The sequence below is a fragment of the Sabethes cyaneus genome, chromosome 3, assembly GCF_943734655.1.
Source record: "Sabethes cyaneus chromosome 3, idSabCyanKW18_F2, whole genome shotgun sequence".
NCBI lineage: Eukaryota > Metazoa > Arthropoda > Insecta > Diptera > Culicidae > Sabethes > Sabethes cyaneus.
Window position 1 is genome coordinate 187,504,512 of NC_071355.1, and position 14,774 is coordinate 187,519,285.

General features: G+C 40.3%; 1 protein-coding gene across 1 annotated transcript; it reads right to left on the reverse strand.

The window, feature by feature from the left end:
- Positions 1–507: 507 nt before the first annotated feature.
- LOC128743727 (regucalcin-like) lies at positions 508–1,616 on the reverse strand. Its single transcript, XM_053840354.1, has 4 exons — positions 1,454–1,616; positions 971–1,396; positions 769–907; positions 508–706 (listed from the first exon to the last, which is right to left on the reverse strand). Exons 1-4 carry the CDS (start codon positions 1,614–1,616, stop codon positions 508–510), a joined length of 927 nt encoding a protein of 308 aa, XP_053696329.1.
- Positions 1,617–14,774: the final 13,158 nt, after the last annotated feature.

Consider the following 14,774-nt stretch of genomic DNA (forward strand, 5'->3'; position numbering starts at 1 on the left):
TTTAGTAGAAACCTCAAAAGAACCCGTCGAATTCGTAGCAGATGTCATACTTTTTACATGTGTGCTGGCGACCAGAGCTGCCACACATGCAGTTATTTGTGCATGCATAAATTTGGGTCCCATCAATTATTTCAGTTGCTGTGATTTCTGGCTCTACTAATGTTCCTGAACTTTAAAGTACTCCATAAACTATTTATGTTATTTGAAAGATTAGATCGAGAAAATAATATACTCCGGAGAAAATGGTAGGGTCCCAAATTTAAACATGCACAAATATCTGTATTTATGGCAGCTCTGCTGGCGACGAAGTTTGACATTGCATCTTTTGTTAGGAGCGTCTGGGGGATATCAGCCGAATTCAAAATGGCCTGAACACTTAAAGAAAAAGAAACTCTTTTAACGTTTAATTTATTTGAGCCTCCTGAAAACTGAACCTCAAACGGAAGTTCTCTAAAAATTTACGTACTAATCTTTTATGGCTGTAATTTATAGTTAGTAAATCCGACCTCACAACGCTATTGAATTCATTGGTGTTCCTTTTACCCCTAGACCGGTAATCTTAAACGTAGCTCCTGCAGGAGGATCTTGCGGTTTCAGTACCAATCGCTTCGCCGTGGTTACATATAATTCATCCAATTTTGGGCCTCCAAAAGCGACAGATGTGATTTGTTTTGCGGGAACGTTGATTTCCTGAGTGACTTGACCTCTGTGGGAATGAAAACAATTCACTTGGCTGATTTGATAACAATTTAAAATTTATACACATACTTAGGATTAATTTTAAGTACTTTCCCTGTATGAAAGACTGCCACAAAGAGATTCCCTTCAGCGTCAATTGTCATTCCGTCGAAAAAATGAACTGGTTTCTTCCCATTTTCTTTCAAGTCAAAGAATACATTGCCAGCAGCTGAAAGAAAAATTGCTTGTTTTTTTCGAAAAACACTAGTTTTGTACCATTTGAGTGCAATACCAAGGTTTTCATTTTTATCCACGTCAAACTCTTTGATATCATGTGCACCAGAATCGACGTAGTAAAACTTTTTAGTTTTGTCATTCCACGCAAGACCATTGGAAATGTACAAATTGTCTAGCTGTTGTACAAAAGTTCTACTCTTGCTATCAAATCTGTAAAATTTTCCAGAATTCACTTCGAAAGGATTTCCCCCGTTTTCGGTGATCATCACACCTGCATACAATCTTCCGTGAGAATCGACTTTTCCATCGTTCCACCGATGACCAGCGGCTTCCTGGGCTAGATCAGCCAAACAGCTTACGACCTTTGCTCGGTCCGACAAACCGTCCCAGTTGATCAAAAGCAGCCTTGTTCCATCGCCTATTACGAACTCGTTGATCCTGCCCTTCACCGGAATAATAAAGGATGCATAAGTGCAACCCTCTGAGTGACACTGTTACTAACAAACACTTTGAATAACACCTTAATAGTGAAACTCACCGACTTTAGCGCTGTACACTTTATTCGACTGATGATCCAAGCGGTAGATGGTAGCTTCAAACAGATTGACGTAATACAAACTTTGAGTTTGACTGTCCCAATGTGGACCTTCTCCCAGGTCTAGCTGAGGACCGGGAATTTCTTCCACTTTATAGCTAGCCATAGTCGAAGCCTACTGAAATCTAGAAAAAAAAACTCGAACAGAAAACAGACAACTGCATGCGTTCTGAAGGATGCAAGTCATTTTATAACCGGTTGCTGCATCATTGAACCTTTCGATTGCATTGTTAATGGCAGTGTGTACCTACTGTGATAAGATACAGCACTCGTGCGCTAATTGCACGTCCTCTAACTGCACCGTCTTTTAATTGCACGTTCGCTAGTTGCACGATCGTGCAACTAAAAAACAGTTATCTGTCAAACTACACGTGGTTTTCCAGGTGGTTGCTATAAACAAAAATGCAGCGTTGCCGAATGCAAACTCGCTATCTCTGCATTACGTAGATACATTACAAACAAATTCATGCAAATTTGACTAAACTTTGACTAATTGAACACATATTCATTAAGCTTTTAGTTCGTTTGTAAAAATTTAGATGTTCTTCCCAAAATTTAGCGTACGTGTGAATGCATGTGAAGAGTTCTTTACAGTGATAACGCATCACGTTTTACAATAAATATTGGCAACTATCGTGCAATTAAAAAACGAAATTCGCTAATCGCATCGCCTCATTAGTGCAATTAGCGAACGAGTGCTGTAAATTATCGAGCGATGTGTTCGGGCAGATGTTTGTTGATATTTATTTAAAGATATCAAAATTATAAAACTATTAGAAAAATTTGTTTAAACGGGCCACTTGACATGTCTGCGCCAAGTTTTGTGGTCAAAAATATTCGGTCTGTTTGAAAAGTCTGACCACTTCGAGTTGAGTTCATTTTCCAAAGTGAATATTGCTATATTTTCCTTTAAAGCCGGAACATATTCTGGTCACAAGGGCAGGATCTCGGCAGACGCAGAGCCGTCTAAGGATGGAAAGGGACCGGAATTACTGTAGCAAAATCAGTGCCTGTCGAAGGGGAGCAACCACAGAGAAAAAATTCATCCCGACTAGCAATCGACCAGCAGCATTGCCAAACTTTCCGGAAGAGAGCGTTTTTACTACCGAAGAAAGGGTGTTAATTTAAGTTTAAACATTACTAAAGAGACAAAATTATATTAAAGTTTAATTAAAATAAAATTTTATCCGATATTAACGGGTGGCAACAAAAATTTTGGAATTTTTTCCTAAAAAACACAATCGTTTCTGAATACCCATTCGATCCCATTTTTACCCAAGAACCACGACCTGAAAAATCTGTCTCAGTGCGCCCAATCGAAGATTTCTTCGGGATTTTGAGTTCCTTGGTGTACAAAAATAACTGGAGAGCCACGAACTGCAAACAGTTGATGGTAGAATCAAGAGATGCATTCGCAACGTTGACATGACGGCCGTACAACGCTCCTGTTTCGACGTCACACGAAAGCTTCGCCGAACAGCCGATTAAGGACCGTTCTCAAATGTACACTAATTTTTTTCAACAATGGATAAAGCATCTTTAATTTCGGTAAATCAGATCTTCTTTATGTATCTTTGTCTCTTTTTGACAGCTTGAGAAAAAATTCCAAAATTTTATTTGCCACCCGTAAGTGCTTCTACAAGATTCAAGTGTTAGTATTACATTTTTGATAGCAATTGTAAGAATTTTGCTGAAATTGTAAAAATTGATTTCGAAGCGGACTGTTTTATAATATCCTAGAGGTTCTTTTTACATGGATGAACCTCGCTGCATTTTGCCTAAACATATTCCTAATCACTCTTTAGCGGTTTGGTTTTATAGGTATTATTCTTGATTTTATTTGAAGAAAATTATACTTTTTACTTCCCAGTTGGCCTCGAGTCTAACAGGCCAGTCGTCGTATATTGGAATCTTGGCCGGGAAAAGATGTTAGAGTCAATAGGATAGTAGCGTTAGCCACGGACTTTTACTGAACTTTGATAGCTGGTTGCGAAGTCTGTTAGACATAAGCGAAGAGTCCAGTTTCGAAAAAGGTATGTTTAACGTATGTTAGTCACTTTTCGTTCCTTTTAACATCTACCTTTGTGAAATCTTCAAATCGTCTTTTTCTCTCCTTTCAGCGATTTATTGTCATTTGTTTTGGTTGCTCCCGATGGCATTCGTTGGTGGTTTCTTATCTTTTTTGATTGCGTTTTTGTCGCTTGCTTGGCATTTTTTCGACGCCTCTTCATCGTATTTTTGTAGTCTCTTCTCTTTTCTTTCATCGTCTTATCGCTTTCTTTCCGCTGTTTCTTCGTTATCTTATTGTTGTCTTTGCGACGCAAAGGATTTTATTGACTTTTTGTCATCTTTTTGTTATCTCTTTTCGCATTTGTCGTCTTTTTATCATCTCCTTGTTTTCCATTTGTCGTCTTCACATGCTCTTTTTGCCATCTTTTCATCGTATTTTTGTCGTCTTTTAACATTTGTTTTTAATATTTTTGTAGCCATTTTCGGCGCCTTATTACCGGTTTTGTTATTGGTTTGGCGTCTTTTTGTCATCATTTTTTCATGTTCTTCATCTTTATATGCACTCTGTAGCCCATTGCTCTCGTCTTTGTATCGCAACAAAAAGCCTTTTTAACGTCTGTTAATTGTGTTTCATTCTTATTATCAACTGCCCTTGTGACATTATGATATCACCATTTTTTTTCTTTTCAGCTATCTGTTGTAATTTTTTATCATCTTGTGTGACGTTTTTGGCTCCTCTCGATAGCATGTTATGGTCGTTTTTATTGCATTTTTTGATATTTGCCCTTGTCGCCTGTTTTGCGTTTTTCCGATGTTTTTTCATCTAATTTTTGTAGTCATTCGTATTTTATTTCCATGTCATTTGCCGCTTCTTTGTTGTTTTAACCGTCCTTTTGCTATCTTTTCGTCGTTTTCCCGTTGTCTTTTAGTTATCTTTTGTTGTCTTTTCGCCTTATTTTCGCCGACTTTTTATCTTATCTTTGTTATATTTTCTTTGGATCATTATTGTCATATATGTGGAAGGCTGGATGGTGGAGTAGATTGCCAACAAGAATCCTGAAGGCCTGAAGCAAATATGTCATTTCCTTCTCACAAACAAATCATAACGTGGGTTAAAGTTGATACAGTGAAATTGATTGTTACATAGGAGGATCCTAATGCTGGAATGTGATTCTTATGGCCCCGGAATGCGCATAAGTGCCTCTGCTAGTGGGTCCGCTCAATCCATTTTGGGCCTTCGATAACAGCTTTCGTGTGAAATTCATTTGATAATGAAGTTTGAATCTACTGTATTCTATTAACATACACTGACAAGCCTTGAAGTGACGGTAGGTTCCCCTAATTACTACTACTACTACTACTACTACTACTACTACTACTACTACTACTACTACTACTACTACTACTACTACTACTACTACTACTACTACTACTACTACTACTACTACTACTACTACTACTACTACTACTACTACTACTACTACTACTACTACTACTACTACTACTACTACTACTACTACTACTACTACTACTACTACTACTACTACTACTACTACTACTACTACTACTACTACTACTACTACTACTACTACTACTACTACTACTACTACTACTACTACTACTACTACTACTACTACTACTACTACTACTACTACTACTACTACTACTACTACTACTACTACTACTACTACTACTACTACTACTACTACTACTACTACTACTACTACTACTACTACTACTACTACTACTACTACTACTACTACTACTACTACTACTACTACTACTACTACTACTACTACTACTGCTGTATTTTTCGTCTATCTGTCGTCTTCGTATGCTCTTTTTACCATCGTTTCTACGTATTTTTGGTGTTTGTCGTTTTTTGGTATACTTTGTACCTTTCTGTGGCGTCTCTTTACCAGTTTTGTTGTTGTTACTATTGATAGTTTTGGCATCTTTTCATCAGCATTTTGTCGTGTTTTTTCCCTTTTTCATGTACTCTGTTATCTTTTGCTTTCGTTTTCTTGTTGTTTATTCCCTTTCTGGCGTCTGTTGCTTGTTTTTCATTCTTTCAAATAATTACTTTTCCTACTACTAGTCTATTTATCTCTTTCCAGCAATTTGGTGTCATTTTTATCTTCTTTTGTGGCATTTTTGGTTATTCGTTTGATGGCGTCGTTTTGTCGTCATATTAGCCTGTTGTGTCAGTTCTTGTTGCTGTTTCGCCTACTTTTTCATCTTTTCATCGCCTTTCGTACATCTATTTATAGTATTTTTGGCTATAAATAATTGTTATTGCCTTTTTTTATTTTTTGCCGTTTCTTCAGCAGTTTATGGTGTCTTTTTATTGTATTCATGTCGCCTTCCATCAGTTTTTATCGTTTCTTCGTTTACTTGTCCTCACTTTTACGTCATATTTTCGACGTCTTTTCGCTATCTTTTTGTCGCCTGTTACGTCGACTTTCTATCGTCTGTCGATCGTATTGTAACCATTCTTTTGTCGCCTTGTCATCATTATTTTGTCGTGTTTTTTTCCTTTTTATGTACTCTGTTTCAACGTCTTTCCGCCGTCTCTCTGTCATTTCTTTGTCGTATTTTTGTCATCTTCTAATGATCTTTTGGCCATCCTTTCGTTGTATTTTCGTTGTCTGTTTGTCGTTTGACGGTTGGTTTTGACAATTGTCGCTTTTTTCGGCGATGTTTTGCTGTTTTAGCCGCCCTCTTTGTTGCTGTTTTGGCATCTTCGTCGTTTTTTTCCGTCGCTTTTCTTTCGTTTTTTGTCATCCTACCATCGTCTTTTGTTGTCCTTTCACCGTTCTTTTGATTATTGTTTCGTCTCCTTTTTGCAATTTTTTAGGTCATACTGTTTCTTTAAGATAATAGAAAATATCATCATTTTACTGCCATTTCGTCGTTCTTTTTATCGTCTCTACCGTATATTCGTCATCTTAACGTTGCCCCTTTCGCATGTGTCGCCTTTTTGAGGCTTTCAAATATCTGTTATCATTTTTTGCTCGTTTGTCTTTCTTTTTCTGTCGTTATTTCGGCGTTTCTGCGTCGTTTTTCCTTCGAATTTCATATTCGTCATATTTTCATCGCATTTATGTCGTCATGCTGTCTCTTCGTTGCCTTTTCTTCAAGTTTTACTAATTTTTTCATTGCCACTGCGTTATTTTCAGAAGGTTCAACTCTCTCTGTACCAAGGGCGATGTACAGTTTTTATAATCTGGTAATCAGAAAAAATTTTAAATACTAACTTTACCAGGGTCTTCTCCAATCTTCTCGAACACCAGCTGAACCATCGTTCTCGACTGCGCGCATTCATCGGGTGAGGAGACTGCCCCAAAGGCTGCGGCCTCTTCCTGGTTCTCTGCTGGAAATAGTTTTGGCAACTCTCTCGTCGGGCATTCTGGCCACATGCGCAGCCCATAGCAGGCTGCCACATTGTACTAGCTTCCTCAAAGCACCATATTTGTATACTTTATGCTAGTGGTTCATGCGTCTGCGCCACACTCCATTTTCAATTTTACCACCAAGCATAGATAGCAGAAATTGCGCTCAAAAATTCCAAGTACTCATCGATCAGCTACCTTTAGCGTCCATGGCCAAGTTCTTGTCCGTAAAGGGCCACCGTAAAGTAAAGGGAGCATTAGTGTTCTATAGAGCGCCAGTTTTCTACGAATTTACAAAGGACGGGACTTCAGCTGGTTACGTAATTCGTAGAACGCCAGATTGGCAGCTGCCATTCGTCGTTTCACTTTCTAGCTTACATTGTTTTCACATGTCACGAGCGTACCAAGGTATATAAATTCCTTCACTAGTTCATATCGTGCATCATCCAGCTCCACCTTAGCACCAACACCATTGGACTCCCACGATCCTTGCCAGCAACCATGTACTTTGTTTAAGCGGTGCTAATGGTGTAAGTCCCAATCTCACTGCTTCCCATCTAACAGACCTAAAGGCCTCTTCCACTGCTCAACGGTTGATTTCGATGATATGGACGTCATCCGCAAAACCAAGAAGCATGTGACATTTCGTTATGATAGTGCCGTTCCTTTCCACGTCTGCTCTTCGTATTGCACGGTATTACAATTTGCAACTTCCAAAGTAATGTTGAATAGCATGTTAAAGAGTGCATGAAGTTGAGTTCAGTTCATGCAACGTCATGAAAACATCTGAGGTCTTACCTGCTATTCTGATGCATTATTTTGTCCTATGCTGCGTCGCACGATTTAGCGTAACCATTCTCGTTGGAAACCCATGTTCTAGCATTAACTGCTACAGCTCATTTCATTTAACTGAATCCTACACCGCCTTGAAGTCCACAAACAGATGATAAGTCTGCGGGTTGCACTTTTGGAATTTGTCTAGTAACTGATGCAGGATAAACATCAAACATCTGATCCGTCGTGTAACGTCGTGATCAAGCTTTCTGACATATTCTGCTGCCATGCCATCTGCCGTCAACCACTGAATGTTTAAACGAAGCGTCCATTCAGTGCGAGCCTTCATCGCGTTCGTCTATCTTATGCGAATCTTACACGCGACGAAATAATGGTCAGTGTCGATATTTGGTCCCCGGAAAGACCATCATCGATGACATCCGAGAAGTGTCAACCGTCAATTAAGACATAATCAATCTCAGCGTCTCCATTTGGATACTTCCATGTGTGTTTCCGAATATTCAGACGTCCAAAGTGGGTTCTACAAATGTCTTACTTCTAGCTGCGGCAAAGTTTATGAGCGGCAGACCGTTATTATGAACGTGTTATGTCTTTCAATGGCAGGACGGAAGAATTTCTCCCTCCTGATCTGCGCATTAGCATCTCCGATGATTATTTTCATGTCATGTTTTGGGTACTCTCCATAGATCCTCTTAAGCTCGATTCTGTCATAGAATTCGTCCTTAGCATCATCGGATTAATCATTTGTCGGTGGATATACGTTCATTAGGCTACAGTTTTTACCATTAATTCTCAACACACTCACTCACTCAAAAGAAAAAGGTCATTTACGGGCCTCTACCGGATAACTCGTTGCGTTTGCTTTCTCAAGACAACGAACCGGACTCCATGTTCTGCTTTTCTACCGTCACTGTAGTAGATGTGGTGCTCGAAAGAAATTCCTGCAACAGGATCTACTACACGGAACACCCTTTCTCCGGAATATGGCCACCAAAGTTCCTGAAGCAGCGATCTCCACTCCGAGCTGATGCAGCTCTTGAGCAAGCAAGCCAGCCCGTCCCGGTTCTTCAAGAGCTCGTGCATTCCAGGTACCAAATTTCCAATCGTTTCCCATTAATCGTTTCCAAGTTCTTTGCCGTGTCCTATGCCGATAGATCCGTTGCGTATTTCTGTTTTCGTTACTCGTGGTACATGAGAATTTCCGTATACAGACACTGTTTGAGCCGCCCCTCACCTCAGTAAAAGGCGCTTAAGTTCGTATTAGGATTTTACTATCAATATGAATAAACTACGGTTGTACTGTATGTAGCGTACTTATGATATTTGTAACTGAAAGAAATGTTCAAATCCATAGGTACGAGCACTTGATACGTAAGGATGTAGAAAATTCCCAAATCCGCAGAACTACGAATAAATCCACAGATCTAGCATCACTGTGTCGCCCAGAGATACCAAGCTTAACTGTTGTCGAAAACTTTGAAGCATTCAGCAGAAACAATTTTTCCTAGCATTTGTCGCATCCGTCCGGAACCGAGAGTGAGCGGCAGCATCACTATACTGCGGCCGCAATATTTTTCCGATAATTTCTCTGCGCCGCCGGTTCGCTCGGGTAACGTGCAACTTTAAGCAGCCAACTTTGCCTATAAATTATCAACTTCTCGGCGACGATCAATAGAATCCCGGTTCACTAGTTGTAAAACAGCAGCGGATGCAGCAGCCTAGAGTGGTGTAGTAGAAAGTTTTCGAGGCTGTGCTGCAATATGTGCCAGAGGGAAGGGAGATAACCTGGTAGTAGGGAGGGAAATGTCAAGTGAAAAAAAAAACCGAAGTATTTATGGTAAATGAATTGGATTCAATCGTTCAATGTGTAGACTTTCCATAGGAGTTTCAGCTGGTACTAAAATCGTTTTCTCTGATCTGCCACCTTGCAAAGCTTCCGGTATTCTAATTTTCTGAGCAAAGCCAAATTTTTATAATATGACCTTCAACAGGCAACAAAGGAAACGCCGCCCCAAATAACCAAAATTGTAATCTTCCCTAGCTGTGATTAATGAGAGTTAATTACAATTTCTGGAGCATTTGCATCAGTAGTTTTGACTGAGCACCAAGGTAACAAACAAACTATGTATGTGTCGCTTCTATCCAGCCGCTCCGTTGTTGTCTCTGAAGCGATCGTCATATATGCGATTAATTAACTGTTGAAAGTCATAGCCGTATAAGTTTTACGATGTCGGTTTTATTGGCCAACCAGTTTTACGATCGTTTTCCTGTGCGCACCAGTTTAATCACCACCATTGCCACACCCTCCCTGGCGTTGGATTACACCGCAGTGTATTATCATCGCCCACGCGGCACATGCATCCATCCATCCATCCATCTATCCATCCTTCCGTACAACAGTGGCAACAGAAGCTGCTGCTGCAACGATGCTTCCGAAGACGGTGTCATCAAATGATTCTCAACACCACCGTAGAGCCTATCATCAACCAACCGTTAGACGAACGAACTCAAACTCTTTTGTGTTCAACTTTCAGCGCTCCTGTGTCATAATTCTCTGACGTCTCCCTAGATGCTACAAAGCAGTCAAAACTTTGCGTTCTTCCAAGAAACAAAAAAAAAAATCAGTGGAAATTAACCGTCAGAAAAAAAATCCAATCCTTTCCGAGTACCCAGTGTGGAAGAGGGAAACGCGAGAACGTCATAGAGAAATGTCATCAGTTTCACGCCATGGTACCTCATTTGAATCAGCGCGACCGGGCGCATATTCAAACCAGACGAAGCGTGAAATTTGAGCTCGTATATCGGTACTACTCCAACTGGGTACATGGCATGAAGCGTTTCTAATACCCCGGTATTATTGTCCGGGCTGGCAAAAGTCGCGCACAGAGTGGGTACCTACCGATGAAAAAAAAAAATGAAATGAATCCGTACTCAGGTACCATACCGTCAGTCTGAAGAAACTGGAAAATGAAAATTCACAGTGACATTTTTCTGATTACGTACACCAGTGCAAGGTGTTAGCGTAATAAAGTCTTGTTGACCAAAAAAAAAACAGCAGGAATCATCGAGTTGAAAACATTCGATGCCATCAGAACAACATCAGAACTGTTATGAGTTGTGTAAATATCGATTCCAGATGAATATTTTAATGTCCAACAATTTTATAACAACATGTTATTTGTGTGGTAAATAGTGAAAATTATTGTTGACGACCTTGAAGGTCAAGTTTCTTTATACATTTCTTTTAGAATCGCTTTGCTCCAATGAACGGACAATAATTACTGACTCCGAAACTACTACTTCAGTACTAAATCTGCCAGTTACGGACATTTCCTGATGAACTATCACGTGTGGCTCCCTAAACGTATCGTAACAGTAAACAAGCGATGGGGAAATTGGATCGGAACACGAGCTGCCCGTCACAAACCAGGATAAAGAAGCAGTGTTGTGATTGCTTCTCGACATACAGTGCCAGATGACTCCGTGACAAACTTGTTATGGAACCATCCGGAGCTGCACGTCTGCAAGCCTTTCAGCGACGTAATTCGTAAATTCGTGCGCTCAGTGTATTGCGGAGGAGGTCCTCAATCCTCAATGCAATGCGACCCGTGCCTAAGCATGAATGCTTGGAGGGGTCAGTTCAAGTGCCTGAAGGTCGAACGAAGCCTGCATGGTACTAGGGCACCCTCAATTTGAAGTTGGTTAAAGAAGTTGATCTAGTAGTCGCATTTAATACCATTGAGATGGAAACAGTGCACAGGGCGTAAAATAGACCCTACAGTGCTCAATGGGCAAAAACGAGCTCGTAATCCCAATTAATTGAAGCTGATAGTTTGGAATCTTATAAGAAGTAAAAAAATACAAGGAATCGATTGATGATAGTCCCATCTTCTGCAGATCTTGGGAACATGTCCATTTTGCCCTATTATCCATAAAAAGCATGGTAAAATCTAAACAGTAGGATATTGTCGTTATCGTCGGGCCACTGTTATGGTCGGGCCATCACGATTTTACAGTTTTAGTAACTCATGATATATATGATACAACCATTGTAAAACTTCTTACTGTGATAGCTAACTTTTCACAATATTGAGAGTTTCAATCGCGTATTCAAAACACCGTACTGAATTCAGTGACTAAATCTTACAAAAAAAAGTTTTCCAGGGGCAATGAACTTTTCTTCAAGAAATGATTCATGAAATGCAATTATCGAGATAAATTTTGAAAATTTATGAAGTGTGTTGTGCTGCACACGAAGGCTATAGAAAAATCCCCTCCCAGTAAGGTGTTTGGGAAGGCTAAGGTGAAATATTATAGCAAAGCGCTAATTGTAAAGGTCGGGCCACTTGAGTAGTCATGGTTGGGCCACAATAATTTTAAGCGCAGAAGCGCAATAATCGCTAGAGAATGTCAGTCACGTAAAAAGTGATAAAATAAAGCAAAATTAATACGATAAAAACTTAGATTTTTGTTGTTTTTTTTTCATTGTAGTTGTACACTTCGGAAATGGCGATTGTAGCAATATTGATTTTACAAGATCGAAAATGCAATTAAAAATAGGATATTTGTACCTATGTGAGCCGTTGTTTACGGAATTCATTCTTTTCATGTCTCTATATAGAATTTCAATACGTATGTCTTAGATTTTCTGCGGTGGCCCAACCTGTACAACATGGCCCGACTATGACAACATTTTTTGTCTTCACGTAAATGCCTATAACTTTTTTATTTTTCAAGCAATCAGTTTAAAACTTTCCGGAAATATACCTTAAGGCCCAGACACAATGCATACGGATTTTGCTACGTATGCATTGATATTTGACAGAAAACCCATGGAAAAACTGTCAAATTGCCGCAACGTAGTAAAATCCGTATACATTGTGTTTGGGCCTTTATTCTTAGACCTTTGCAACGATGTATTTAGATTTCCAAAATTCCTTTTGAAACTAAACTTATGGACGAATTCCAAAACGTGACCCAATCACGACGACACTCCCCTATCAAAACTTATTTGCCTCCCGTGAAATTAACTCAGATAGCTACCAAATGTTGTCAAAACATCAGAAGAATCAAATTTTTTCCATTTAATACTGTGCGAACTGCAATAATAGTGCATTTTGCCCAATTCACCCTTAAATTCATAGCAAAAGGAAGCGTTCTATGCGCAGCTGGAGGCTGCATACAATAGCTGCTCATCACGGGACATCAAGATCGTCATCGGGCATATGAATGCCCGGGTCGGTAGGGAAGAAATGTAGAGACCGGTGATCGGGCCCCATAGCCTGCACCCCGACACAAACGATCAAGGCCAGCGATGCATCAACTTTGCAGCTCTCCGAGGCTTGGTGATCAGGAGCACTTTCTTTCCACACAAAAATGTCCACAAAGCCATCTGGAGATCACTTGACCAATGAACCTCAAACCAAATCGACCATATTCTTATCGAGAGCCGGTTTCATCACCAACCTACGCTTCCTACGGAGTGCGGATATCGACTTGGACCATTATCTAGTAGACGTAAATGTGCGCTTAAAACTACTTCGCGATAAAGCCGCCCTCCTCGGTTAAACATTTGGCAGTTAGAAAACCCGCGAGTTGCTGAAAACTACGCACGCGTATTAGATGAAGCTCTGCCTTCCGATGTCGAGCTAGATGCTTCAAGCAACCCACGAAAACGGATAGAGTACGATACGCTCGGCCGTCAACGAGATCGCAACCTCGAACGCACGAAATGATTGGTTTGACGGGGAATGCCAATAAGCGATAGAGACGAAAAATAGAGCTTGGAAAAACTATCTAAGCATATCCACGAGAGAGAATTTGGCCAAGTATCGACGAGCGCAGAATGAGTTGACCACGATCCTGAGGGAGAAAAAGCGCCATAAGGAGTTCTGAGATCGTGAGGAGCTGGAACAACTATTCCGGGCTAATGACACGCGCAAGTTTTACGAGAAGGTGAACCAAACTCGTAAGGGCTACGCACCTAAACCTGACATGTGTATGGACGAGGGAGGGGATCTAATCACAAATGAACGCAAGGCGGTCGACAGGCGGAAGCAGCTCTTTGATGAGTACCTCAACGGCGATTTGGCAGAAGGGAACGCAACGGAAGTAAACCTAGGCGTGCCTACAAACAACAACAGCGTGTTGGCCCCCGATCTCGAAAAGACCTGGCGAGAAATCGGTCAGCTGAAGAATAATAGAACCGCCAGAAAGGACTGACACCCGGCAGAACTCTACAAAAATTGCCAAGAACCGCTAGCAACGGCACTTCATTGGATAATTTCTAGAATTTGGGAAGAGGAGAAACTGCCGGAGATGTGGATGTCCCATATACAAAAAGGACAACTGGCTAGATTGCTGTAACTACTGCGGTATTACGCTGGTGAACGTCACATATAAAGTGCTCTCTCAAATTTTGTTGCGTCGTCTATCCCCAATAGCAAGAGAATTTGTAGGACTGTAGCAGGCTGGCTTTATGGGGGTCCATGCTACTACAGATCAAAATTTTCCCAGCTAGCATTTTCATATGTATAAAAAAGGTAAAAATCAGCATTACGTACAGATATACATGCTAAATAAATCGTATTTCATGCGCAAAATTGGCATATCCGTACTATTTTGGATGCGATATACGTGATTACGAATAATTTTGAGCGTTACGACTATAAGTATTTATATACGTTAATATCCGATTAAGCGCGAGTCGCTCCGTACTGCTCTACGATTTTGTGCTGAAAATCGAATGTATGTCAGTCATTATCATTATATACGACAGAAAATCAACTTGATCCCACTTTATCCAGCTTTAGTTACGATTTCGAGTTTGTTAGGAGACGATAGTTTTTGTACATTGATATACGAGTTGGTGCTAGCTGGGTTACTCTCCGACAAATCCTCCAGAAATATCACGTGTATAACGAGCCCATGCATCATATTTTCGTAGATTTCAGTGCAGCATACGATAAAGTTGAACGCGAACATTTATGGCAGGTAATGCACGAGAACGGTTTTCCGGACAAACTGACGCGGCTGATCAAAGCTACCCTGAAGCGAGTGATGTACTA